General features: G+C 40.6%; 1 protein-coding gene across 1 annotated transcript; it reads left to right on the forward strand.

Annotated features, from left to right (window-relative positions):
- The first annotated feature begins 3,135 nt into the window (after positions 1–3,135).
- Positions 3,136–14,401, forward strand: kpna2 (karyopherin alpha 2 (RAG cohort 1, importin alpha 1)). The gene is made up of 11 exons (XM_068003914.1): positions 3,136–3,231; positions 3,714–3,816; positions 3,902–4,039; positions 4,137–4,219; positions 5,828–6,096; positions 6,932–7,026; positions 7,357–7,620; positions 10,020–10,253; positions 11,597–11,779; positions 12,765–12,914; positions 13,612–14,401. Exons 2-11 carry the CDS (start codon positions 3,745–3,747, stop codon positions 13,699–13,701), a joined length of 1,578 nt encoding a protein of 525 aa, XP_067860015.1. The 5' UTR covers positions 3,136–3,231; positions 3,714–3,744; the 3' UTR covers positions 13,702–14,401.
- The last annotated feature ends 11,057 nt before the right edge of the window (positions 14,402–25,458 follow it).

Raw genomic sequence — 25,458 nt, forward strand, 5'->3', positions numbered from 1 at the left:
AAGTTTGAGTAACTACTTTAGTACCATTTCTCTTTGAAGTATAACCTCCACTATCAATTCTATACCCACCTCTGATTCTACTATCCCAATATCCTTAGTGAAAAATGAGCCAAAGTACAAAGTCTAAAATCTCTTCTATTCCCCCTACCATTAGCTTGCCTCCTTCATCTTTTAACTAGTGTCCTCCTACCTTGATCATGCTCTCACTACTGATGTGCTTATGGAAGGCCTTTTATTGCCCTATATGCTTTTTGCTACCTTGCTGTCATACTTTCTAATCTTTTTGTAGCTTTCCTGTAAACTTCACACTTGTTCTCGCTTTCATTTTTATTATCTGTCCTGTAAGCATTAAATTTTTCTTTTTTTTTTACTTTCAAATTCGATCTAATCTCTGTAGGCGTCCATGTAACCCCAGCCTTCAATGCACTCCCATTTTTCCCTATTGGAATGTACTTGATTTTTACCCTTTCCATCTCCTGTTTATTACTAATATAATATCAAACGCAAAATACAGCTGATGCTGAAAATCTGAAATAAGAACAGAAAATGCTGGAAATACTCAGCAAGTCAGGCAACATCTGTGGAGAAAGAAACAGAGTTAATGGGGGTGATTTTAAACCCCAAGAACGGGTGGGTTGGGGGCGAGTGGGAGTTGAAAATAGTTGTTTTTTGGGCCGTGACCACAACCCGGCTTTATTTCCGGGTTTAACGTCGGCGTGTAAAAGTACAGGCTTCCCACTGGGAATACAAAGTCAGAACATTTTGCAGTTGCGACGCAAAAAAACAACTGTTTTCAACTCCCACCCGCCCCCAACCCCACCCCCGTTCTTGGGGTTTAGAATTACCCCCAATGTTTCAGATCGATGACTGTTTGCCATTACTGAACTATAAATCCATTTGGTATTTTTCTGGCCGTTTGATCTGGGCAAGGTCCTTTTATTTCTCACAAAATGTTATTTTTTTTTACAGTCAAGTACTCTTTTTCTTTTTCTATTCTTACACTGAACCTAATTATATTCTGGTCAGGATTTCCCAACTTTTAGGTTTCCTGCTTGCTCTGCTTCATTATCCATAACAAGGTCAAGTTATGCTGCCTTGTTGTAGTAATAGCATTGTAACCAAGAAAACAGTTCGAAACACATAGCAAAAAAAACCTTCCTCTTTTTCACCACAAATACTTCTCCTATTCAAGCCTATTTTGGATAATTAAAATCTCCTACAATTAAAACTATATTGTTAACACTCTAATTTGTCTGCAAATACCATTACCTTTTCCTCTATCCCTGTGCCTCCTGAAAGTTTTATACCTAGGAATATTTAATTGATAATTCTGACCCAGCTGGAGCCACATTTCAGTTGTTACTATTTCATGATGTGGAGATGCCGGTGATGGACTGGGGTGGACAATTGTAAGGACTTGCACAGGCATTGTTCTCTAACGATATATGCTATGCATTTTCAGACCCCTTCACTCACCTGACGAAGGAGGTAAGCTCCGAAAGCTTGCGATTTAAAATAAAACTGTTGGACTATAACCTGGTGTTGTGCAAGTCCTTACTATTTCATGATTTTCTATTTTAATCAATGACTTTAGTTCCTCAATTTTGTTTCTTGTACTCTGTGCATTAATAAACATAGGTTTTTAATGAATTCCTTTGGCTTGGCAAATTTTCCTTTTTGCCATCTCCCATCCTGATTTCTTTTTACTATTGTCTCCTGTTTAACCACTTTCAACCTTTCAGCATCTAAAGATTACTTTCCCTTCCAAGTTGCATATTCTACTCTCTTGCTTTTCCTTTCACCCGCCATATTAGTTCAAATACTATGGCACAACTCTGGTTTACACTGAGTTTTGTTCTGGGGGAGGCTGCCCTTCAGTATATCTCACTCCTGCCCCACAATTGTAATTATGCAAATGAAAATACAGTAACTCTCATGAAAAAAAATCCTAAACCGATAGTACAAAAGCAAAATATTGTGGATGCTGGAAATCTGAAATAAAAACAGAAAATTCTGGAAAACGCTCAGCTGGTCAGGCAGCATCTGTTAAGAGAGAAACAGAGTTAACGTTTCAGGTCGATGACCATTCATCAGAACTGGAAGATGTTAGAGATTAACAGTTTTTAAGCAATTACAGAGCCAGGGAAAAGTGGGAGTGCAGGTGGGGGGGTGGGGAGAACAAAGGGGAAAATGTCTGTGATAGGATGGAGGGCAGGAGTGATTAAATGATAAAAGGAATGGTGGTGTAAGGCAAAAGGGGGTGGTAATGGGACAAGTATAGAAACAAAAAATGGGTCCAGAGGAGGTGCAAATGGTTACAGCATGGGAAATCTGGCAAAGAGGAGAAGGTTCCCGTGGCAAGGGAAAGTGACCCAGGGGTGCAGATCACCCAGACGGCCGTGTATTGATAGGGGATCCCCACTCCAAGCATCGGCCCACAACTTCTCCACACTCACAGACCTTCCCCTTTGTTCTTTCCTCACGATGTGGAGATGCCGGTGATGGACTGGGGTTGACAATTGTAAACAATTTTACAACACCAAGTTATAGTCCAGCAATTTTATTTTAAATTCACAAGCTTTCGGAGGCTTCCTCCTTCGTCAGGTGAACGATGTGAAACGATTATAACTTGGTGTTGTAAAATTGATTTCTTTCCTCACCGCACACCGCACACCCACCTTTCCCTGGCTCTGTACTTGCTTAAAACCTGTTAAACCTGAAACGCGAACTCTTGTTTCTCCCTCCGCAGATGCTGCCTAACCTGCTGAGTGTTTTCCAGCATTTTCTGGGTTGAGGTAGGGTGGGGTGGGGTGGTGGAATAGTGTTTATTTTAGCTACCGAAACAAAAACAAATATTTTTATATTGCAAAGTTCCACACGGAAGAACAAGAGGAGAAAGGGGGTAAGTGAGACGATGATGATTTAAATATATAAAAAGACAGCAAAAACCCAAGCCGCCCCTCCAGGGACGGCGCTGTCAGCAGAGTAGCAATTTTTTTGTTATTAGCCTCCCCAGGATTGGCTGTCCGGTTGTCACGGCAATGCGTCCTCGGCTTCTTTCAAAACAGCCAATTGAAAAATTGCTTTGAATCGAATGGGCCAATAGGAGCGCAGCAATCCGGGACATTTAAATGGCCGGAGCGGCGCTCCGCGCACAGTTCTGTTGGAGCGAGTGTGAGCAGAAGGAGTGTGAGCAGAGCGAGTGTGAGCACGGCGCAGATACAGCCTTCCGTGAGTAGCAGCTAATGGTGTTTTTGTTGCAAAGTATCTCGTGTATTAAATTTATCGAAGTTATTGTTCAGCATTTATCGAAAGTTTTACTAATAATTACAACTCGAGGGGACGACCCCTCCCCTCCCCCCCACTTCCTCATTCAAACGTGGTGTGCGTCTAAATCTTTGTCCTATTAAAACATCTGCATGGAGCTAAAATCAATTTTCGTTTTTCTTAACTATTTTACTTAAACCATTCATTGTTTAACCGGACGATTCGCTAAGCTGATTTTTTTTTTTAAAAAACAGCGCTGGTTGCTAATTTAAACTGGATGCAGAAGTTTCCCTTTTAACAAGAAATATTTTTTTTGTAAAAGTTTTCCTATATTTGCAAACCATTTTTTTTAATTGAAGTTTAACTTTAAGAACAAAATCTGCCCTGACCGTTGAAGCACCTTGTTCAATGTATCGAGCTCCTGTCTATATTTTTGTTACATACAGTTGATTTGATCGAGTTGCTTGAAGTTGGAAGATGTCAACCACGGCCAACGAGAACGCTTCTCCCCGCCTGACACAGTTTAAGAACAGGGGTAAAGACGCCAACGTAAGTTGCAATTTTGTGACAAGCCTGTAAGTTGCAGCAGTTCCATGTTTGCAAATGGCCTAATTTGCTCCGATCCTGTTTAAAGGAGTTGAGACGCAGGAGAATCGAAACCAACGTTGAGCTGCGGAAAGCTAAAAAGGACGATCAGCTGTTTAAAAGGAGGAATGTGAACAGTTTTCCTGATGAAGCTGTATCTCCCCTTCAGGAGAAGAACAACACTCAGGTACCGTATACTTCAAAAATTGTAATGCGGTTCCATTGAATTAATAGCTTTGCTTTCGGTTGCTCAACGTCATTTAACATTTAAAAAAAATCTTTAGGTGCACATGCGTTTGGAAGAAATAATCGAAGGGATCCAGTGCAATTATTTGGAAACTCAACTCCAAGCGACTCAGGCTGCTAGGTAAGACCTCTTCCCCCGCTAGCGTTGTTGGGAATTTGAAGCATTTGAAGAATTCTTGTCCTGTAAAGTTTTTAGTAGCCTTTGTAAACTTAATGCGGAGCCTAGAGTTAGATTTTGGTTACAGGTTTAAGCAGAATGGTGCTACAAAAGCAGCATTAGATATGATTGGCTATTGGTAAATATATTTCTAGAACACAAATTATCCGACTGTTTTAAATTGGCGAACTTTTTCCTCTCTGCTACTTTGAGTATTTTTGCTTAATCCGAAAATAGAAAAGTGCCAAATGATGCACAAATACACAATTCCGGCACCAGTTATAGAGCTCACATCAGACTCTCAACCCTGAGTCCTTCAAAAATAAAACCGAAGAACCTGTGCTAGTGGCTCCAGTCACCATCACAATGATGTAGTAAAGATTGTTGGCTTTTATGGCCTTTGACTTCAGTGTTGTAACTGCCAGTGTACTGCTGTCCCTGCTTCATGGATAACTGGAATTATTTCTTTGGCATAGAGAATATAATCATAATGGGGCTTGGAGTTGTCAGCATAGCTACAATGCAGGCTTGTTTGTGGGCTCTCTGGTTGAAGGAAATGGGGGTTTTACCAATTTAGCAGCAGGGAAATGCTTTTCAGTGGAAATTGGTATTTTGCACTTGTCCAAATGGCCAGTGAGTATAGACAATGAGACTGTCCAGTGATTGTTTTGAGTGACCAAGGAAGTGGTGTAATTGAGCCCTACCCTGTCATCACCTGATGTCTACACACACTTGGGATCTAGGTGAAATTGATACAGCTGCATTATTGCCCATCTCTACCTAGATAGTCTCGAACCCATGGGACCATATCTTGTACCTGCTCCCTAACTGTTTTCTTGCATACTTCAGTTTGCCATACCCACTATTTGCTAGCCATACTTAAATATTTGTGCCCATGTCCAAATACCTCTAGAAAGCAAGAGGTCCCAGTACAGGTTCCCCAAAACACACCATGACTTCCATTTTTCTAACTAGTCTTGCATGTAAATCTGTAACATCCTTTATATACTCATTTCCTCAATCCAGTTAAATTTATGTACAACCTACACTTCACAAGTCATGCTGGCTGTTCATAATTAACTCCTGCCTCTAGCATTCCCTAATTTTACAAGCTGCACCCCCCCTTACTCTGGCCTGGTCCTTCCATACTGAAAGATACCTCGAGTACACACTCTCTCTCAGAAAGCAGTAGATGCTAGTTCAGTTAATATTAAATCTGAAGTCAATAGATTTTTGCTAGCCAAGGTGGGTAAATGGAGTTAGGATACATATCAGCCATGATATCATTAAATGGTGGAACAGGCTTGAGGGGCTGAATGGCCTACTCCAGTACCTATCTAGAACAGGAAGACTGCCCTCTAGCTAGGACAGACTGATTGTAGCTCCCAAAACAAAACATTTCCAAAATGTTTGTATTGCAGCATGAAGTAACATCAGTGGCTGCTCCAGAATGCACACTCATTTTACATATGGTTCTCTTGAGTGACATTTAGCTGTAGTGTTGACTGTTAAGTGGCAGCACAGTAATGTAGTCTCGGGTCTTTAGAATTAACTGTTAATTTTTTCTTCTAGGAAGCTACTGTCTAGAGAGAAACATCCTCCCATCGACAAAATCATTCAGGCTGGGCTCATCCCCAAGTTTGTAGCATTCCTTGGGAACTTTGATTGTAGCCCCATCCAGTTTGAAGCTGCGTGGGCCCTCACCAACATAGCTTCTGGAACCTCTGACCAGACCAAGGCAGTAGTTGATGGTGGTGCTATTCCAGCCTTCATCAATTTGCTAGCTTCGCCACATCCCCACATCAGTGAACAAGCAGTATGGGCTTTAGGAAACATTGCAGGTAACTATCATGTAGTTATGACTTGACCATTGAAAACCAAGTTGTTTGTAGTTTGTTCATTTATGAAGTGTGACTTTTAATTTGGTTGTATGTCATAAACTTGGCCTTAAATATTTTTAACCAGTATGAAATAGACTCCTCCTCCCACCTCAGACTATGGACTGAGGGGGCAGGACAAAGCCAGGATTTACTCATGGTCCTGCCAGAGGATAGCATGTTTGGCTGCAGCACCCCCTGCCATTAAGTACCAGGTACTGCTGACACATGAAAGACCACTTGGAAGGGGTACTGGTACTCATTGTGATATGGTACCAAGTCATATGATTTTTTTTGTATTAGGTTTGTCAGTGGGAGTGGTTTGATAAATTGGCCAAATCTCTCCTTCCAGATAATTAGTCACTTCATCTTTCCAGATTCCAAAACTCCCTGCCTTTAGATATTAAACCAACTGGCCTGTAATTACCAATCTGTGACTTCCATTTTGGAAATGGCAACTCTAGCCCTCCAGCATGCATACTCAGTAGAACCCCGAGACCACAATTTCTAAGGCTGTGGCTATTTCTAGCCCCATTTCTCATGATCCTTGTAATTGTTTGTTTATCATGGAATCCCACAAGCTACAAAAGTCCACAAACAGTTGTCCCCATCTTTCCTGAAATTTAATTTGACATACACACTTAATTGCAAATGTATACAACTAAATTACAAGTGTTATCTTTAATAGGGGACAAAACTAAATGGACATTAAAACATTACTACTTAATTAGCTTTGAATACTTACAAGATCAACTTTGTTTCAAATTTGTCTGGAGCATGACCTAGCTATTTGTTTCAGGTGATGGATCACACTACAGAGACTTGGTTATCAAGTGTGGAGCTATTGACCCATTACTGGCATTATTGGCTGTTCCTGAATTATCAGCATTATCGGTGAGTTTTGTCTTTGTCATAGTGGGCTTGCTATTTAAACTTAATGCTAACAATTAAATGGCTAAGCTGTCTCTGGTGTCATGGTAACATTGTTATTTGCTGCTCCTAAATTTGGAGCATAACTTAATGTAATAAACTGGACACTTTTGTAAATTTAGCCTATTTTGCAATCAGAAGGTTTGCTTGGCCCATAAAATGGGTTCACTAATGTCTTGCATTTGTTGCTAGATGTAGTAGTAACCTAGTGTTACATTTTAAATATGAACAAGTTTTCACAAAAGGTAGCATTGAGTTGGTGCTTTGTCCAACATTTTTTATTTCTCATTCCAGTCCAGCTATCTGAGAAACGTAACTTGGACATTGTCAAATCTCTGCCGTAACAAGAGCCCATCTCCACCAATAGAAGCAATAAAGCAGATTCTGCCAACCCTTGTACGCCTTCTGCACCATGATGACAAAGAAGTTCTTGCAGATGCATGCTGGGCTATCTCTTATCTAACAGATGGTTCCAATGACCGCATTGATGTGGTGGTGTATACTGGGGTTGTGCCACGCTTGGTGCAGCTGCTGGCATCATGTGAAATCACTATACTGGTAAGTGCAATTTTAAAGGAGAATCTTAACTGTACAGTGCTGTGCCAACCATCACTTAATGACAAAATTCATAGCAAATGGATATTCAGAGGTGTTGATAAAATGTAATCAGTATGCTGGATGGTTGCAGTGAATTGTTGGGTGAATCAGTGGAGATCTGTGCTTATTGAAGGGCTACAATTCTAAGTGCTTTATTTGAGAACAGACCACTTGAGCAGCACTTGCATCATTTCTTTAACCTGTTTCAATTGTGGAAGTTGCTGAGTGTTGCTTGGACTTGGATACAGCCAAAGTTCAACCTCAAACATTACCTTTTTTGCTGGAGTGCAATTGACAAGAGCATGAACTGAGTTTCAGCATTCCTCAGCCAAATGAGATATGAACAGGCCAGTGGCAAGTAACTCTTGGGCTGTATTGAGTACCAGTAGCTTGTCGCGGTGTTGCATAGCTGCTTGTGGTAATTCAGTGGGCATCTCTCCCAGATGACCTTGCTGCTAATTTGCCAAGTTTAAAGGATGCCTTACTGATGGTGACAACATTTCCAAAGTCTATACTTTCCTACTTGGAAATTGGCAGTCATTGTAAAAGCCAGTCTAGCTGAATATAAAACTGCACCAGGTGACTTGCATCAATGAACTGCCAAATCAAAAGTGTCAATGTTGATGTTTTAATTGTAAACTTGTTAACTAACAATTGTGCAGTCAAGTTAAGTCATGGACTCTCCAGCAATCTTATGAATGCAGACAGGAAAAAACCTTCTGGTCTATCCACCCTGTCTCCCCCAATGTGATGTCATCAATATCCACTCCCCGCCCATAAGCCATGTAATTTCCTGGGAGGCTAAAAACCCAGGCCAATTTGGGGAGAGGAAGGAAATTCCCCTCCAACCCCTTGGGAGATCACTCTGGCCCTGATTTCTATGCATTACCTACCCTTTTCTTGTAAGAGCTGATCTCTGCCCCAGCCAGAAACAGGTCCAGCTCCTGCTTGAAGGAAATTCAGCAAATCAGCATCCACTGGATGAGCTGGCGGCCTGTTCCAGGCATCCACTATTCTCTGGGAAAAGAACCACCTCCTGAAATCTAACCTAGATCTGGCTTTATAAAACTTAAATTATAAAATAAAAACAGAAAATGCTGGAGAAGCTCAGCAAGTCAGGCAGCACCTGTGGAGAAAGGAAGTTAACATTTCAGGTCAAAGACCTTTCATCAGAATTGGAAGATATTACAGGGATTGTTAAAATTGTGACCCCATGTCCTCACTAACTTATTGGAACAAATTGTCAACTAGAACACAATCTGTCCCTGAATCTTAAACTTTGATCAGATCACCCCATATTCTACACTTTAAAGTGTAAAGTCCCAGCTTGTTTAGCCTATCTTGATAACTTAAGATGCTTTAAATTGGAAATTTGTCTAGTGGCCCTCCTCTGCACACATTCCAAAACCTCTATCACCCACCATGAGACCACCAAAACTGGACAGTGTTCCAACTGAGGCCTGACCAAGTCTTGTACAAGGACAAAGTATTTTGTCTTTGTCAGTTGCCATATAAATGCATCACAACACCCTATTTTCTTTAGCTATTGCTTCACTACACTAATCAAACCTTTGGAGATCTGTGCACTACACCAGATCTTTATTTCTCCACCTGCTTTAATGTTTTTCCTGAAGGTTGTCTGTTAAGCATTTGCCTTGCCCACATGGATAACACTGCACTGCTTCAAATTAAACATTTGCCAGCCATGAACCCAATTCACCTGAAGCAGATTAACATTATCTACAGTCCTAACATGCACACAGATCTTGGTATCATTTGCCGATTGTCCCCAAACACCTACACTTAGATCATTAATAAAAATAGTGAAGAGCAACAGTCCTGACACTGATCCCTGTGGGACACTGCTGGTGACCAGTCACCAAACTGATCCAATCTATCTAACTACTTTCTGCCTACAGCCTTCCAGCCAGTTCACAATTCAGCTCAATACAGTACCACTTGTACCAGAGGCTTAAATCTTGTAGCGAAGCCTCTTGTGTGGTACCCTGTCAAGCTTTTGGGAAGTCCAAGTGGACATTGTCTACTGGGCTTCCCTCATCCATCATCTTGGTGACTTCTTCAAAAAAATAATCAAATGTGCCCATTAAATGGAAACTCTTCTACTGAATGGGTCTTGGGACTGCAGACATATGTATAATTGGTAGTTAGATATCTATTGATTCTTTGTCCTGGAGGTAAATGAATAATTTGGTGTTGGGAGAGGCTGGTGCTTGGATATATTTAGCCAGTTCTTGGGCTGCAGCCTTCATAAGAGAATTGTTGAGTCAGGATAGTCATGTACTGATTCACTTATTCGTGCAAATGTTTTTCCAGATCTCTAAACCAATCCTCTGTTTCAGACTCCTGGGCTCAGGGCAGTGGGCAATATAGTGACTGGTACCGATGACCAGACACAGATAGTCATTGACTCAGGTGTGCTGAACTATTTTAGTGCTCTGCTTGTCCACCCAAAGACCAATATCCAAAAGGAAGCTGCCTGGACAATCTCAAACATTACAGCTGGGAAGCCAGAACAAATCCAAGCAGTTATTGACAATGGACTAGTTCCACACCTTGTTCAATTGCTTAGAAAGGTGAGTAATGTAAATTATCTGTAGTCTTGGCTAATGTAGTCAGTCTAAAATTAACTGGGCTGGAAACTAATCTCCAGCATTACAGAAGTGATTGCTTAAATCAATATAGTAAACATCCTGACATAGTAACAATTATTTCAGGCAGGAGAGGGTCCCTCCAGCTGCCCAACCCTTGCATCATTAAACTTGAATAGCAAGGAATTTTCAGATTTTTCCACAAAATATTCTTCATTAGTGACATCAGTTACTCCCTTAAATGGACATTGTGATCCCTAGGATCCAAAGTGCACATTTTCTCCTGAATTTAGTTGACTCAGGGATTGAGAATGCTTACTTACTGAAATAATGTATCATATGAATTGTTCTCTACAGGAGACAAAAGCACTTTACTGAAATGCAGCAGTGTCAGAATAATTACAACAATACAGGAATGAACAGTATACAGCTCTGGTACAACCAATTTCCCTATGCCCCTGGTTATGAAAACTATTTTCTCAACATGGGATCACCTTTTCTAGATAAGCCCCTGAAACAAACTAGTTCAGATTTTGAACATGTACAGTTTCTTGTAAAATCAGATTGCTCTGCCTCTCTGAATTTCCATCTAAAGTCTGTGTGGACAAATGATTTAATAACCATCAGCCTTGATCCAGACATTTTGGCAAGAACTGAATGCTAGGAGTAGTGTTTAGTGAGTATTCCATTATGCTCCTCATTTGAACCTTGAAGGGTCAAGAACCTGGTTGTCAGGCCAGTCTTTGCTGTTCCAGGACATCACTGCATCCTCAACAGTAGCCTTGTCCCAAGCATCTTTAGCTGCTTTCATCAATGATCTTCCCTCTGTCATATTAGGTGCAGGGCTGTTTGACAATTCTACAGCTCATTCAGAAAGCCTTGAATGAAGACAGGGTGGTTGGGGCTGTGCATGTCAGCCTATAGCAGGACCTAGATGTCATCCAGGCTTGGTCTGACAAATGGCAGGTAATGTGCTTAAGTGTTGAGCAGCCCAACCCCCAGTGGCACCAATGAACTCTCCCACCATCAACATCCTGGGTTACCACTGATGAGCTGCTTAACTGGACCAGCTATTGTCAGCAGTGGATCAATGGGAGTGCCCTCTTCTCTACAAGGTTGAGTTCCAGCCTCGCTCCAGAGACTTGGGCATGTAATCTAGGCTGACACTTCAGTGCCTTATGAGATGTTGAGTCCCTGTCGCCAAACTGTTCCCCCCCACCACCCCTGCTTAACCAGGACTCTTGTGTATCTACAAGATGCACTGCCTTACTGTATTATACAGCATTTCTATTAACTTGTGTAACTTATTCACAACTTTTATTTCACAGGGTGACTTTAAATCCCAGAAAGAGGCTGTCTGGGCTGTGACTAACTACACCAGTGGTGGAACAATTCCACAAATCATCTATCTTGTTCAGACTGGAGTTGTTGAGCCATTAGTGGCCCTGTTAGCAGTCAAAGACTGCAAGACCATCCAAGTCATTCTAGATGCTATTACTAATATCTTCCTGGTAAGGGCAACTGTTTAATACAATAGCATGTTAATACTATAACACAGCCACTAGGTGGGACTGTATGAGTGGAGTCCAATGTGCCTAACCACAGGCAATTTTTCATCTGTAATTCTCAATGAATTCCCTGTGCTTTACATTATCTTGGGTACCTCAGTCAGATGTGGAGTAGTATGGAGACCCAGGAACTGGCCTCTTGTAACTCCCTAGCAGGTGAAATTGAGAAGCTACAATACCAAATGTAAAGCTGGAATTGGTGATCTTAGAGCACTGGTTGTTGTGATCATGTAAAATTCCTATGGTACTTTTTAAGTTGCTGTTTTTGGATAAGGACTTTGTTGAATAGCATATTAGCTAGTGTGCTAAAAGGGCTTAATGGATCTCAATTTGTACAAATTTAATTGATTTAGTACATTTAAACATCAGTGCTGTGCAAGCTGGCTGCATCCTAGTTATTGAACTAATAACTTAAGATGTAATTTCAAACTAACGCACAAGTTTTTTCCTGATGTGCAAGATGGTTACAAGTGTAAGGAAAACTTTAGTCTGCTGCAGTGACATGAATACTGTAAATCAGCTTGATCTTATCAATACACTGCATGGGAAGTCTTGCAAACTAATGAAGTAGTAAGCTTCACTGGTATCTTTAAATTGTAGTTATAACTGGTTAGTGGTGCTTTTAAGAGGCTAAAATTTCAGATGTGAAATTTAGTTGGAATATATGCTCCATTACATAACTAAGCAATAGGGGGCAATGAACTAGAGAACTGCTCATCTAGTTGGACCAGGTGGCAAAATTGGATTCAAATTCAGCAATTTGAAGAATGAGCACCCCCCAAAAACTAGAAGGAATGATCAGCCAACCTCATAATTTGCAACCTTTTGGAAAGGCTGCAGTGCTAAAGCTGAGCCAGTGTTCATACTGGACAGGCAGTCAGTTTGTACCTCAACCTAATTTTCAGATTGCTGTATTTGTTTACTCCAGACTGCAGAAAAAGTTGATGAAACAGATAAGCTTTGTCTAATGATAGAAGAATGTGGTGGGCTTGACAAGATTGAAGCTCTGCAGTCCCATGAAAATGAATCTGTGTACAAAGCTTCCCTGAACCTGATTGAGAAATACTTCTCAGAAGAGGTAAGTTAAAGTACTTGAGATGTGGGGGCTGGTTTTAATGCACTGTCTATTGGCCTTATTGGTGAATTGCAATCCTAATTTAACCTATTGAAAATTCAGCTTGAGTGGTGAAGGAATTAAACTAATTTACCAAATGTGACGGTGTTGCTGCTGATACTGAGCATGGGACACAGTGTTGGTTTTCTTCCTGTTCTGAGCTGCACCAAGCTGGGAATCAGGACACTAGTGGCCATACATGATAAAGGACAACTACATTAGTCCTACTTGAATGGTAACTTTCCTCAGCAGCTGACTAATGCAGGTATTGGAGATATGGCACAAACCATCCACAATCACAGCAGAAGCATAAATCTGAGTGGAATGAGGTTGGAACAAATTAGCAATGAAAACTAATCCAGATCAAGTGGGCCTTTCACTTGAGGTTTGACCAGCTTGCAATGTCTGTTGCCATTGCATGCATCAGTGGCTCGTGAAATGCAGTATTTGTAACTTGGCCTGTTCCTGGATACCAGAACAAGTATTTGTTTCACATGCTGGATTTTGATTTAAGCTGCAATAAGATGTGAAGAGGCAGCTTCAATATAAAATTGGGCTCTTGCATGTAACTGTAGTGGTGTCTCAATCAAGCTTTCTATAAAAGTTAAACTTGGCTTCAAGTTAATCCATTGCATGAGCTCTAAATTTATTTCTCTCATAGGTGGAGGAAGACCAGAATGTTGTACCAGATGCCACAGAAGATGCTTTTACATTTCAGACTGAGAGCCCTGCTGTAACCTTTGACTTTTGAATGACCATTTCCTAACATCAGTGTTGGCCATGTTTTTGTTTCCTGTTTAGTGACTTTTCCTATCTTCTGGCTGTCAAACTTAGTCTAGCACCTGGCACTTAAAACATCTGACTCTTCCATGTACATTTGTATAAAACTTATTCACTGCCTGTCTGTAAACTTTTGTAATTACATTTTGATAGAATGTAAATACTTTTAAGAACAGTCTTAATATCTAACTATTTTGCCATCTTTGGTTTGGGTGTATTAGGACACCTTGTTGAAACATTTGCCTTTGGTTTCAAATAAAACTTTAATAAAGTCCTGAAGAAATAAATGAAATCTTATTTCAAATTGCCTCATGAAATTCCATGTTAATGTGCAAAATGCAACCAAGAATTGAGGGGCAACTGTAGTTTGTATTTCAGAGGCTACTTTCATTGGCCTAATATTGATTTTTGTGACTGGTTCAAGGGGGAACTGAGCTTGTACTTTCCACCAATGTTGAGTAATGGATTTTGAATCACTGTCTTCAAAGAGTTTCAAAGTCTCCAATATGATTCAGCAGGAAATTGTTCCAGCTACAATTACATACCATCCCAATCTCTTCCTCCAGGCAATAGCCTGTAGGCTCATGGTTCTGCAGATGCTACCAGACTTGCAACCTTTAGTTATCATTTGTAAATGAGTTGGCAAGCTGCTGATGAGCCTTCATTTCCTTACTGCCCTTTGGTAATTTCTTCCTCCCCTTCTCTAAGGTTGGTGAAGTTATTTGAGCAGACACTGAATCTATTATCAAAAAACAAGCAGAAAAAAGCTGGAAATCCTCAGTCAAACAGCATCTGTGGTGTGGGGGTGGTGGTAAAGTCAGTCAATGGACATTTCAACTTGATGTGAATAGGTGATTTGACAAATAAGTGGATCTTGAGACTTGGGTTAGCAGAATGGGCAGACAAGTGGCTGATGCAATTTAATGCAGAGAAGTATGAATACATTTTGGGAGAGGAAATGAGGACTAGTCAAGGGCCAATAGCATTTTGGTTTTGTACAAGAGCAGAGATTTGTAGTCTAAGAGCAATCATTAAGTATTTTTAAGCCAGATGGTGTGGAACTAGTTCCATTGGAACAGAAATGGCTGAGGTAATTTAAGTTTCTAAATTATGAAAAATTTTGATGGGGTGAAGAGATATTGTGGTTGGAGTAGGGATGGTTAATAACTAAATGAGGTTTGGAGAAATTTCTGTATAGTTGAAATATGAAATACTTTGCCACGGAATAGTTGAAGACTGTTAAGGAAAATTAAATATTTGAAGCAGAGGAAAACAGAGCATTGTGATCAGTCTCTGCCAATTTCCTTGTGGAATCAAAGGGTCAATAACCATCCCCTGGTTCTAGGGTTAAGATTTCAAATAGCAGCATAGAGTACATTCATTTTTTGCAAAAATGAAAACATGTCTACATTTTGAGCAAAGTTGTAGTTTGGTGGTGGGGGAAATGCTTTGATACCACAGCAAGATAAATGATCCCTACAAAATTCAAAATCAGTCTGCAAATATATCCTGGAAATTGCACTGGTACTATATTATCTTTAATCAATGATTGATCCTGCAATCAGATTTTGTAACAATTAGATGCATTGTTCCCATACAAAACTAGTTTTTTGTCCTATTTCTGGGCATCCAGTGCACAATGCCACATGGGCCAGTGAATTTTAATTTGACCTCCACTGAGTGGATTGTTCTCAACTGGTAGGGGAAAATTTAACTGATGACCTGTGTAAGTGTGATCCTGATCTTCCCTTTCATTCTGCTCCACACTGTTTAAAACCAGCTCAATGCAAATTGCAGTATAAGTATTTCATCTTTCTCCTGGGAACTCTGCAGCCCTCTGATCTAAACATTGACTTAGTGACATCACTTTTTTAGAAGCCAGGTACTGGGGCTGTGCAAGGGTCTGAGGAAGGTGGGCTTACATCACAAACTCAGCACTGGTAGTGTTCACCTGCCTTTCCTTTCTCTAGCTACTGATCACCTGTTTTGTATTCCCAATATTGCCTTTTAAAATTTATTTTCCTGTGTTCAGTTTTTCCCTATAGCTATTTTCCTGCTCTTAAGTTTATCATGCTTTTCTGAGAATTACTTTTGACCTCTTTCCTGCTTTTGAATGGAACCCATTTGAGTATTCAACCATTATCTTGCTTCCTTTTTGATTCCCATTGTTTTGTTTAGTTCCATTTAGTGTTTTGCTTTATTGATCCAGTTCTGATGTAGGATCCATGTCCAAAACTGCATTTTTGCTTTACAACTGCTGATAGATCTGTTTTATATTTCCAGCCTATTCGGTTTTATTTTTATATTCTGTGGATGTGATTTGCCTTGTATGATATTTGGGGATTGTGTGGGCTGATGTCCTGTGATAAATAAGTTAGAGAAGTTTTCCTGTGATTTTTTTTCTTCTCCCCCCACCCCCTGCACGTGTTCAATTCTGGCACTGGTCTGCTCTATTATGTGGATGATGTTAGTGCGAAGAGTCGAGACCAATCTACAACGTAGGAAATCTTTTTGTCCTCTCCTACTTCAAGATGAGCCTGGGTCACTAGGCAGATTTCTTAAGTTCTAGAACTCAAAAAACCAGTGCTTTAACTGGAAAATCTCCAAGGCAAGTGATGCTTTTTGGTGTTCTCAAAGAATATAATAAAGATTAGGGGTTACTTGGTTGAAGTTACCTTAAGGCCACTATAATAACCTTGATATTTTTGTCTGTTCTGGAGTTTTCCTACCAGATGGATTGGACTTAGTGGCCCAGAGCTAAGAAACCACTTGAGTTTCTAAATTACCTACAAAATACATCAGAATGCTTTGAGACATTAGACAAAAAAGTGCAGTCGTTGAACAGAACAGGAGGGGGGAGAAAAGGGATGGGAGTGGAAACGTCTTGTTTAGCAGGTCCTTTGAAAGCAGATGATGAGGTGGTGTTGAAGGAGGGGGATCCAGTGATTGGGGGGGTGTAATGGCTACTAAAGGTGCAGAAGAGGGAGCAGAGAAAGTGAAGCAAAGCTTAGATACAGGGATGTATAGGTAGAGGAGATTGCTGAGGTAGGGTGGAGTGAAACCCTGGGGGGATTTGAAAGGACAGTACCAGGCTCTGAAAGTCAATTTGCTGAAGCTTGGGAAGCCAGGGCGGTTGGTGAGGATAGGATGAAGGGGGGAGCAGGCTTTTGCGTGTGATACAATGCATACAATAACATTCTAGATGAATTGCAATTTGTGAAGGGTAGAAGCCAGGAGGCCAGCCCAGGTTTCATTGGAGAAATTGAATGTGGAGGTTATAAGGCATGGATTAGGGTTTTAGTAGGAGCAGAGTTGATGTCTCATAGGCAACCTTGGTAATAGACTGGGTGTGGTGGAAGGAGTGGAACTCTGGACCAAGCAGTACACAAGTTGCACATTTCATAAGCCTAATGAATGGCAACCAAGGAGGTTAATGGAGTCTACGGCCAAGGTGTGTAGATACCTATGGGAGCTGAATACGCAATTGGAGAGAATGGTAATGGCCTTCAGGTTGATGGAACAAGCTGAGAGGTAAAGTTGAGTGTTGTCAGTATGTGGAAGCTGACCTCATATTTTGGATGATATTGCCAAGGGGAGGCACATAAATGATAAAAACGAGGGGACTAAGGAAGGTGACAAAGTGAGCACTGGAGGAGAGCTATTGCAGGGAATGTAAAGGCTACAATGTGACATACACCTCTAGGCGAGAGAGGGGAAATAAATCAGACAATGATCATGATTGTTATCCAGGGACCTTCGCTGGAAAATTAATGTATTTGGATGTTGGGCGATGGCCATCAGCCTCCGATTGCTGGTCAGATTTCTAAAGTTAGAGCTGATGGGGTAGTCAGCTGTTTTCATTTTTAAAATGAAAAGCAGTGAAGTCGGATGCTTGAGGTTTTTATTATTCTCAGGAATGTAACCATAAAAGATCAGAGCTGATAGGAGTGAACTATAAGGGAACAATGTTCAGGGAGAACACGTTTAGCCTAGGCTTTTGTTAGTTTCCAGCATTCCCAAAGTCTGTTCCTTTTATTTCAACACAAAGCTTGGGCTGCTTGATACTGGTGGCAAGTTGGAAAAGCTGAAATCTTGTGATTTTCTTTCTGTGAACCTGATGTAAACGATTTGCCTTTAGGTACAATGGTCATGACTTTGAAACTGTGTTGTGTGAACCAGGGTTCCTATTATCTTTAGAGTTTAAACTCAATTGCATTACGATTTAATCTAGAAATAAGGCTGTTCAGTCAATCTAATATTGCAACTGTCAAATTACAATTTTTTTCTTCCTCTTTGAATGCTTCAACTGAATTCACATTCAGTGGCAGCCTATTCCCTAAATTAGCTTAATTTTAAGTTGTTGACCATTGTTTAGCTTGGTGTTCTCCAGTCCTTCTCCCTTGGTTCAAAATAAAGGACCTCTCAATTTGCTTCAATTTCACAGTTTTAAAAATAATATTCACTGTCCATAGCATTTTCATGGCTCATGATCTGGTCATTTTGTTTACACTTTCAGGCTATTGCTGCTACTACGTATTTAAAGCTATTGTCACTAATGGAAAATGATTTTACAATCTTTGATTTCACTGAGGAGGGTTATTAAGAAGCGAGGTACCACACTGGCATTTGGCATGAGTATATGGCGCACGTTATCAAATTATTGTCTAAGCTGTTCTTATAATTTCACCAAATTAAGAGGTGTCTCTGCATTCAAAACCTCATGTCACTTAGATGCCAAATGGATCCCAAGAAAAGTCAACTCTATGGGATTGAGATGTTGAATTCCTCATAGTCAAACCGCATTGTTTGTTCTCTTCCTATCAATTGAGAGACCATCATCCCCAGTAGAATCAGAACATGCTTCATGGTGTTCTGGCCAACACTGATCCCTCAACCAACACTTCCAAAAACTGATTAACTGGCCATTTATCTCATTGCTGTTTGTGGAACTTGCTGTGTGCAAATTGGGAGCTATGTTTGTTTACATTATTGTAAACAATTTTACAACACCAAGTTATAGTCCAGCAATTTTATTTTAGATTCACAAGCTTTCGGAGGCTACCTCCTTCCTCAGGTGAACGATGTGGAAATCCACATCGTTCACCTGAGGAAGGAGGTAGCCTCCGAAAGCTTGTGAATCTAAAATAAAATTGCTGGACTATAACTTGGTGTTGTAAAATTGTTTACAATTGTCAACCCCAGTCCATCACCGGCATCTCCACATCATGTTTACATTATAACAGTGACAATACTCCCAAAAGTATTTCATTGATGGTGAAGCACCTTGGGACAACCTGAGGACACAAAAGGCACTGTGTAAATGGGAGTCCTCACCTTTACTGGAGGAGTGGGCATAAGGTAAGTTACCTTTCATTAAGATAGGGGATATCTAATGACTGTTCTATTTTCAGTTATGATGTGGAGATGCCAGTGATGGACTGGGGTTGACAAATGTAAGGAATCTTACGACACCAGGTTATAGTCCAACTGTTTTATTTGAAAATCACAAGCTTTCGGAGGCTTTCTCCTTCGTCACACTCACCTGACGAAGGAGAAAGCCTCCGAAAGCTTGTGATTTTCAAATAAAACAGTTGGACTATAACCTGATGTCGTAAGATTCCTTACATTTATTTTCAGTTGATCAAGTGTTTTTGTTTTGATCTTGATGCTAAGGTGTATATATAGAATTTAGTAGAATCCTTATTCTGTACATCTCCTGTCATGGGCACCAATGTTATGTAGTATATTGTCTGTTATTTCATTTCCCTCTTTGTAATGTGGGGCTGGGGATGTTTTTTCCCTCGTTAATTATTTTTTTCGTCACTCTTTTCTCTACCATTACCATTCTTCTACTTCGAGCAGCATATTGAGCCAAAACATGTCTGTGATTCTGTAACAAAAGCTACTCAGCTAACATATTAAAAATTACTTTTTTTAGTGAAATATAAATTTCCTTTACAGGACACCTCATGTACATGCACACGCACACTCGAAGGCATTTCCTTGAAAGATAAATAAGGTACCTACCAGATTTGGTTTGAAAAGGCTGAAGAAATAGTGCAAAAGATGAACTTCAAGAGCAGCTGGTTGGCATCATGCATGATTGGGTATAAAATCCATCAGTAATGTTCACATTTCTTACAATGGATGGAAATTTGCACTTACCAATGTTTGATTCCATCATTTGCTAATAGATTGTCAGATTTCATTGCCAATCCTGTCACATAACTGGCTTTTAAAAAGCTACTCTGCTTACTTTTTTCAACAGACCCTCTTCTAAGCTTTTTCAAACCTGAATCCTTGGAAGTAATTGCAGATATAGAATGCTCCCATCATTTGATCCTGTCACATTACAAAAATGAAGATGAAATGCAGTAATGTTTCTTGCACCTTCCTATTATAACTTTCCCACTTGCCCCAGTTTTCTCCCCTCTTCTCCTCAAGGCATTTATTCCTGATAAATGACATTTTTAAAGATGCATTTATATTCATTTTTAACATTGTGTCCTGCGTGTTTCATTTCTGTAAATGAATAGAGTTACTTAATTCGGAATCTGACGCTAGCTCGAGTGTGGCATATTGATACTGTCCTCAAAAGTGGCTTGGAGAGACATTAAAGTGCAGTGGGCGCCAGCAATCTAGAGGGTGAGGTCTCTGTAGGCGTATAAAACCACAAGGCTGCAGCCCCTGGTTCATAGTAGAACACGAGAGCTACTTGCAGGAGGTGTGAGCGGACTGTTCCACAGGAGAAGGGGTCTAAAACCCTAAGATTACATTGTATTGATGGCAGCAAATTGTAAGAGACACTGTACTTTCACTCATTTTAAAGTGGTGCTATCAACAATTCCTCTCTGGTCAGCTCTACGGAGCTTGCCTTCAGCTCCATCAGGTACTATTTAGATTCAGTGTGTTCTGAAATGGCTGGGTCCTTCAGCCATTACGTTCCCCAAATGTAGTCTGATACTGCAAGCCAAATGTCTTGCGAAGATCAGTTGACTGTTTTTAGAGAGTCTTCCAGGGTGTATATATACATTCAGGTAAATTTACTAATTCATTCCCTACAGCCCAGCAGAGGGCACTAGTTCTCCAAATGTTGTTATTTCTGTAGGCCAGCAGAGGGCACATGTGTATCTCCCAAAGTAATGTGGAAAATAAATCTCAAGCATTTCAAGGACGCAGAAGTTTCAAAATGTCTCTCGTTGTTTTCAGCTGAAGGCGCAGCGATTAACATTTCAGTTGTATTACATGGGGCAAACTATTTTTTCATTTCAAAATTTTTGATATTTTCTCTCCTCTCCTGAAGGATTGTCTCCTGCTGGGATATGGTGCCATCGGCACCTTCTGATACCCGTCCCAATTGACTATTCTTTGAGTTACCTAAACCCAAGTAACGGTAGACTGTTTGAACCTAAAAGTGAAAACCAATCCTGTCTTTGCCTGTTGTCCATATGTGAGTATTTTCCAGCAGGAGTTACTGGATAGTGATCAGGACCCAGGATCCTGACCGATTTTCCCTTTCATAACCCAGGTTTCACAACCCAGGCAGTCAATTGCAGTACACCAACTGTTGCTTCAGCAGGCTCAGCACAGACCTGGGACCTTCTGCTTTGTATGACTCAGTTACTCGTTGCCTTAGCTAGCAGAGTCATCAGAGATGGTAGCAAATTAATGCCACTAACAGAAGACACAATTTTGTTTTCTCCACAATTTGCTCTTCCACTCGCTTGAAGGTGCTGACTGATATGTACAGTTCAATGAGTGCCAGCAAACCTCCAGTACCTTGCTCAAGTGCCCATTCTCCACACTTGGGCCCTTAGAGTCGGTGTCAACAGGCCTATTCAACTGTGGGAGGCACAACAGCCAAACCCCCAGCCTATCTTTACCCGATACCCATACACCCACAAGAGACACTGGATAACAATCAGGAGCTGGCTGATATTAACTCTTTCTAAGCCAGGGAAACTAAAGTAAGATCTGGTGACCTAGTCCACCTCTTTAATATTTTTCTTCAAGTGTTTATCTAATTCTCTCTCAAATGTTGTGGTTGACTCATTTCCAACAGCCACTTGTGGTAAGGCATTTCATATCCTAATAGCTCTTTGTATAACAAAAATTCTTTCCCATTATGCTTCTCAAACTCATCCTGAGTTTACACCCCCTGTTATCAGTTGGCCAATGGAAATAACCTTTCACTCATATTAGATCCCCCTTAAACTTCTCTGCTTCAATGACTGCATTCCTAGTTTTTTTTTAAGTCTCTCATCATAACTATATGAGGAGGGAAGGTAGGCAATTAGAAAAAAATAGAGGAAAGAAAGGAATTATATCTATAATTGAAACATATGGAATTGTAGAATCTCAGGTTCTATGAAATTTTCATTAATGTTGTGAAAAGATAAAAATTTGATCTACATAATTTCAGCGTTTGTAAATGAAATTTTCTTCTATTTCCAAAGAAAATAAATTATTTTTATTTCTATGGACATTATAGGCACCCCACTCTTGATAATACAATGCATGCAAACAATGACTTTTTAGTGAGGGTTGAAATCGTGTCCTTTCTCCTCTTGTTAACCACCTCTATGCCTCCACCAGCAATTATGGAGAAGTGCCTATTCCTTCCTCACAGAAGCAGGTCTGAATTTAGGAACATGGTGGCATGTGGAGGATTTAAATTGCGTTCTTTACTGCCACAGTGGCAGACACTGTGATCCAATATGCTCAGGCAAGGAACGCTGACATTTTGGATCAATGGCTGGATTTGTCTGAGAACTAGGTGGTTGGCCGTATATGATTAATTCTGCCTGCCTCAAAAGCAATTTAATCACCTCATCCAACTCCCAGCCTATTTACATTCCATGGAGCATGCAATTTTCATCACGTAAGGGGAGCAGTAAAATATTTTGGTGCATTAATTATGTAGAAATACACTTGTCTTTGGCAACCATAGAATCATAGAAGGTTACAGCACGGAAGGAAGCCATTCGGCCCATCGAGTCCGCGCCGGCTCTATGCAAGAGCGATCCAGCTAGTCCCACTGCCCCGCCCTATCCCCGTAGCCCTGCACATTTTTTCGTTTCAAGTATTTATCCAGTTCCCCTTTGAAGGCCATGATTGAATCTGCCTCCACCACTCCCTAGAATCATTCTAATAAATCTCTTCTGCGCTCTAGGAAGGATGTGAAGACCTTAGACAAAGTGCGGTGCCCAGAACTGGACACAATACTCCAGTTGTGGCCGAACCAATGTTTTATAAAGGTTCATCATAACTTCCTTGCTTTTGTACTTTCTGCCTCTATTTATAAAGCCCAGGATCCCGTATGCTTTTTTTTAAACTGCTTTCTCAACCTGCCCTGCCACCTTCAACGATTTATGCACATACACCCCCAGATCCCACCCCTTTTAGAATTGTGCCCTCTAGTTTATTTTGCCTCTCCTCATTTTTCCTACCAAATTGCATCACCTCGCATTTTTCCGCATTAAACTTCATCTACCACATGTCCGCCCATGTCACCAGCCTGTCTATATCCTCTTGAAGTCTATCGCTATCCTCCTCACTGTTCACTACCCTTCCAAGTTTTATGTCATCTGCAAATTTTGAAATCATGCCCTGTACTCCCAAGTACAAGTCATTAATATATATCAAGAAAAGCAGTGGTCCCAGCACTGACCCCTGGGGAAAACCACTGCACACCCCCTCCAGTCCGAAAAACAACCGCTCACCACTACTCTCTGTTTCCTGTCATTTAGTTAATTCTGTATCCATGTTGCTATTGTCCCCTTTATTCCATGGGCCGCAATCTTAATAGCAAGCCTATCATGTGGCACTTTATCAAACACTTTTTGAAAATCCATATACACCACATCAACTGCATTGCCCTCATCTACCTCATCAAAAAACTCTATCAAGTTGGTTAAACATGATTTGCCTTTAACAATCCACACTCGTCCAAGTGACTGTTAATTCTGTCCCAGATTAACGTTTCCAAAATGCTGAAGGATTTGGTAATACTAGGGGCCGTGGCAGTGCTGAGGGAATTGGCAATGCTGAGGGATTTGGCGAAACTTGCTACCCAAAAATCACTGACTGAAAGGGTTAATAATTTGCCACCCACTTAAATAAATATTGGTCTCTGTAAGTTGGTGCAGTGGAGCCTTAATGTGTTGGACCACAGATTAATAGTGCATGGGCTCGTGCCCATTATTTCCCTACATGGTGAGTCACAGAGCGCAACCATTCCATTGGGGGGAGGCATCAAATGAAGGTCAGGGCTCCACAGAAAGAGTCACTGGGCTCTCTCTTGCATACTTCCTAGTGATCATTTTTAGAGCAGTATTGACAGAAGTCTGAGCCCAGGTCATCTGCTCACTCTCAGTTGAGGATGGTGCATGGCACAAGGATATTGGAGAATGGGGGAAAAATACCTTAAAAGATGGTGAAATTTCCCTCGAAACAAAACCAAATGGACAATATTGCTAAAAGTACCGTGCTAATCTCTGGGATGATTGTAAACCATTTGAATGTGCAAAGAAATTCATATTTTTGCAGAATAAACAATCTTCCAAGTGTCCAAATTGCTGCACAGCAAGAGAGACAGCAACAGACAGGGACTGCTGTCAACATGGATTGAAATGCAGAGCATGAATTGGACAAAAAATTAACTATTAAACAGCAAAATGAACTGGTACTAAAAGCAGTCACCAGAACAAGATCAAAACATTGCAGAATGCCTGTATTACAAAAAGGTCGTCGATGTGTGACTCACAGTAACAGGGAATCTGAGTAGAAAAGAGGATTGAAAATTTATCATAGCAAATTGAAAAGAATAAGAATAATGGGCTATTAATGATACTGGGAGAGACAATTCATGAGAGACTCAGAGTCTCCGTCTCAGAGTGGGAGTTAGAATGGACTGATTGAGAGAAAAGGGAGATGCAGTGAGGCATGGCGATTATTGTGGGAGAGCACTAGAGGAGGGCAGATTGTGAGATCAGAAAGAGACTGAGCTGGGGAATTTGCTGCATGGAGACAAGCAGATTGTTTGTAAGACTTGTCACTTGTAAACAAATTTTAAAAGAGAGTCCAGGGTGGCTTGATAGTTCTTGGTTTTATTGACATGAGAGTATTAGGACAGAGATTTATATTAATGATTCCCCACGTGATTAGTTGTCTTTCTTTGCCAGGTCGGAAAGAAGATGCTGAATGAACATTCTATTTCCCCATAGAGAAGAAGGGAATATAGTTGCACAAGCAACCTTGATCCACACTTATTCTTGCCCTTCTAGCAGGCAGCATAGCATAGATAGAGGACCAGGAGCAGCTCTCCACCCTGCCCTCTTGGCCACAGCAAAGAGGGGAACCCTAAAACAGGAGCAAAATCATTTTTTAAAAAGGCAAGAATATTCTGTTTGCTAATTTTAACACTGGTATGACACCAGTAGGAGGCACTAATGGACTATTTGTCCATGCTGAACACTGCTCTGAGGATTGCTCCTATTCAAAAAAGGAAATTAGCAAAAAATAAAAACAAAATGATTTTTGCTTGTTAAGGCCTTTTTAAAGGTCAATAATGAGAAAGTTGTGCAGCACTGGGCAAGGAGCGATTTAAAGGAAAAGTGAGCATTGAACTCCAGGTCACACCTGGTGGCAGCTAAATAAAGAGAAAGATTTCAAAGTAAAGTTACCAAGTCCTGACAGAAGTACAGAGGAGTTTTCTGGCATAGTATTT

The sequence above is a fragment of the Heptranchias perlo genome, chromosome 23 (genome assembly GCF_035084215.1).
Source record: "Heptranchias perlo isolate sHepPer1 chromosome 23, sHepPer1.hap1, whole genome shotgun sequence".
In the NCBI taxonomy this organism is placed as follows: domain Eukaryota; kingdom Metazoa; phylum Chordata; class Chondrichthyes; order Hexanchiformes; family Hexanchidae; genus Heptranchias; species Heptranchias perlo.

What these genes read in the sequence shown, in the direction of transcription:
- kpna2 (XM_068003914.1), top strand. Translation starts at nt 3,745, where the DNA reads ATGTCAACCACGGCCAACGAGAACGCTTCTCCCCGCCTGACACAGTTT. An exon ending in CTGAATTATCAGCATTATCG is followed by an intron (nt 7,027 to 7,356) that starts GTGAGTTTTGTC and finishes TTCTCATTCCAG; the next exon opens with TCCAGCTATCTGAGAAACGT. An exon ending in AGAAATACTTCTCAGAAGAG is followed by an intron (nt 12,915 to 13,611) that starts GTAAGTTAAAGT and finishes TTTCTCTCATAG; the next exon opens with GTGGAGGAAGACCAGAATGT.